Source organism: Castanea sativa, chromosome 5 (genome assembly GCF_040712315.1).
Source record: "Castanea sativa cultivar Marrone di Chiusa Pesio chromosome 5, ASM4071231v1".
Taxonomy (NCBI): domain Eukaryota; kingdom Viridiplantae; phylum Streptophyta; class Magnoliopsida; order Fagales; family Fagaceae; genus Castanea; species Castanea sativa.
The window spans coordinates 43,728,364-43,730,231 of NC_134017.1; the positions used below are offsets into that span (position 1 = coordinate 43,728,364).

At 39.6% G+C, this 1,868-nt stretch overlaps 1 protein-coding gene across 1 annotated transcript; it reads right to left on the bottom strand.

Annotated features, from left to right (window-relative positions):
- Positions 1-376: 376 nt before the first annotated feature.
- On the bottom strand, positions 377-988 carry LOC142633445 (cysteine proteinase inhibitor 5-like). Its single transcript, XM_075807686.1, has one exon. It carries the CDS (start codon positions 860-862, stop codon positions 485-487), a length of 378 nt encoding a protein of 125 aa, XP_075663801.1. The 5' UTR covers positions 863-988; the 3' UTR covers positions 377-484.
- Between the last annotated feature and the right edge of the window lie 880 nt (positions 989-1,868).

Genomic DNA, 1,868 nt, shown 5'->3' on the forward strand with positions numbered 1-1,868 from the left:
CAACGTTTGCGTCTGTGTCAAGCGTTACTTAATGCGTTTTTAATGGATTCCGTACACTGTTTTGTGAAAACTACAGAACTCCTTTTTCAACAAAATTATTGTCTTTCTAGCATTCCATATCTTTTACCACTTTTATATACGCTCATCACTCAAATTTTGTTGTATCATAATTGTGGTAAAATTGTAACCGGCAATAGATTTTCTCTTTCCTTTTTTATATGTTTTTTTCCTTTTTTCTTTTTCCACCGCACGTATTCTTTAGTCTTTTCCAATTTCAACGCTTGAGGTCTTGACTGGAGACTAGCCAGTTTCACGTGGGGCACCCAAATCACCAAAACCAAGAAAAGAAGAAGAAGAAGAAGAAGAAATTGTCTTCTTTGGTGCAAAGAGGATAGTAGAATTTATTCTCCAAAATAAGTTTGATACATTAATACATTTCAACACTCAAAACCCATCCATCCACTTACAAATTCATTCAATAAAATCAAGCATTAACAGGCGTAAACGAAGTAAGGTTCCTAAAATGCTCCCAAGTCTTTTCCCACACAACAGCTTGGTAGTTTTTGGTGAGGCCACCAACCTTAGTCGCCACGATGAGCCGATAATTGGTTCCGGCCACCACCTGGGTCTCGCCTTTCACCACGCTCAAGAACTTCAACTGAGACTTGGACTCCTTGTTGTACTCCTCCACCGCGAACTCTCCGATCTCCGTCACATGCGGCTCTGTTACGTTCTTTATTGGCTGCCACCCACCGGTGAGATCCCCACCACCACCACCACTTTTGCCTCCCAGGGCTGTGGCAGCGTAAATCGGAAGGACGAGAAGGGTAAGGAAGTAAAAGCACTGGATCTCGATCTTCATTGTAACTGTCGGTTTGGGTTGAGAGAGAAGGTTTGATTGGTGGTTGGTATTTATAGGGGATAACGGCTACTCTATGATGAAGATTTGGCGTGAGGAGATAGACTTTGGGGCTTGGATTGATATGGAATTACGGTGGGGACTAGTAACGCTTTTATTAACGTACCGACATTTCACAAGCGTTACGTGGAAAAAGGTTGGAGAAACAACGTGCGTGGTGGGGGTGTTGGTGGATTTATTCCCCTAGATTTACGAAAGATAGACGATGGGATCTGTTTGGGGGAAAAAATTTAGATAATCACGTAACAGTGCTCCTAACTCTCCCACAAATGGATGGGCTTCATACGTCATATGCAGCCCACCATTTATGTGAGAGCTCGAAAAAGAGCTTCGGAACAGCCTATAAATTGTCCGTTTGGGAAGGCAAAAAATGGGGTCGTGTTTAGGAGGCTGTGTCCTGGTAGAGGTAATTGAATTTGATATATTATGTAATATAATAATCATTTACATCTTCACTTGTGTGTTTGTTTAAAACTGCAAATCAGCGACCAATATAGGAAACAGGAGAGCATGGTTTAATTGGTGTTCGGTATCTATGGAAAATTATTAAATACTCCGGGAGTACTATAAATGCGTAATTCTCCCTCTCACATGAAAGATTCAGATCTTCTAGAGTTCTTAAGGTACTCTACTAAATAGAGTTCTTTTAATTTTGACATCTCATTTAAAATTTAATGGTTCAGATTACACCATGTCATTAATTCTTAAACAAAACCTTAAAAATAAATTCCACATCCATTATTAAAATGGACATGTCACATTTTGAATTTATTTTTAGTTTAAAAAAATTTTAAAAGTCATATCTGAATCCAATCTCTCTGCCATGCCAATACCAACGACACCAAACTTTTCTCCGGCGAAGAATGACGGATGAGGAGATTTTGTTCTTTAAGGAGGCATGAATAGCAGAAGAAGAGGCAACCGATCTCAAAGGGAATATACTGAGAAA

Bases quoted from the DNA above. Each gene is read 5' to 3' on its own strand.
- LOC142633445 (XM_075807686.1), bottom strand. From the start codon at position 862: ATGAAGATCGAGATCCAGTGCTTTTACTTCCTTACCCTTCTCGTCCTT.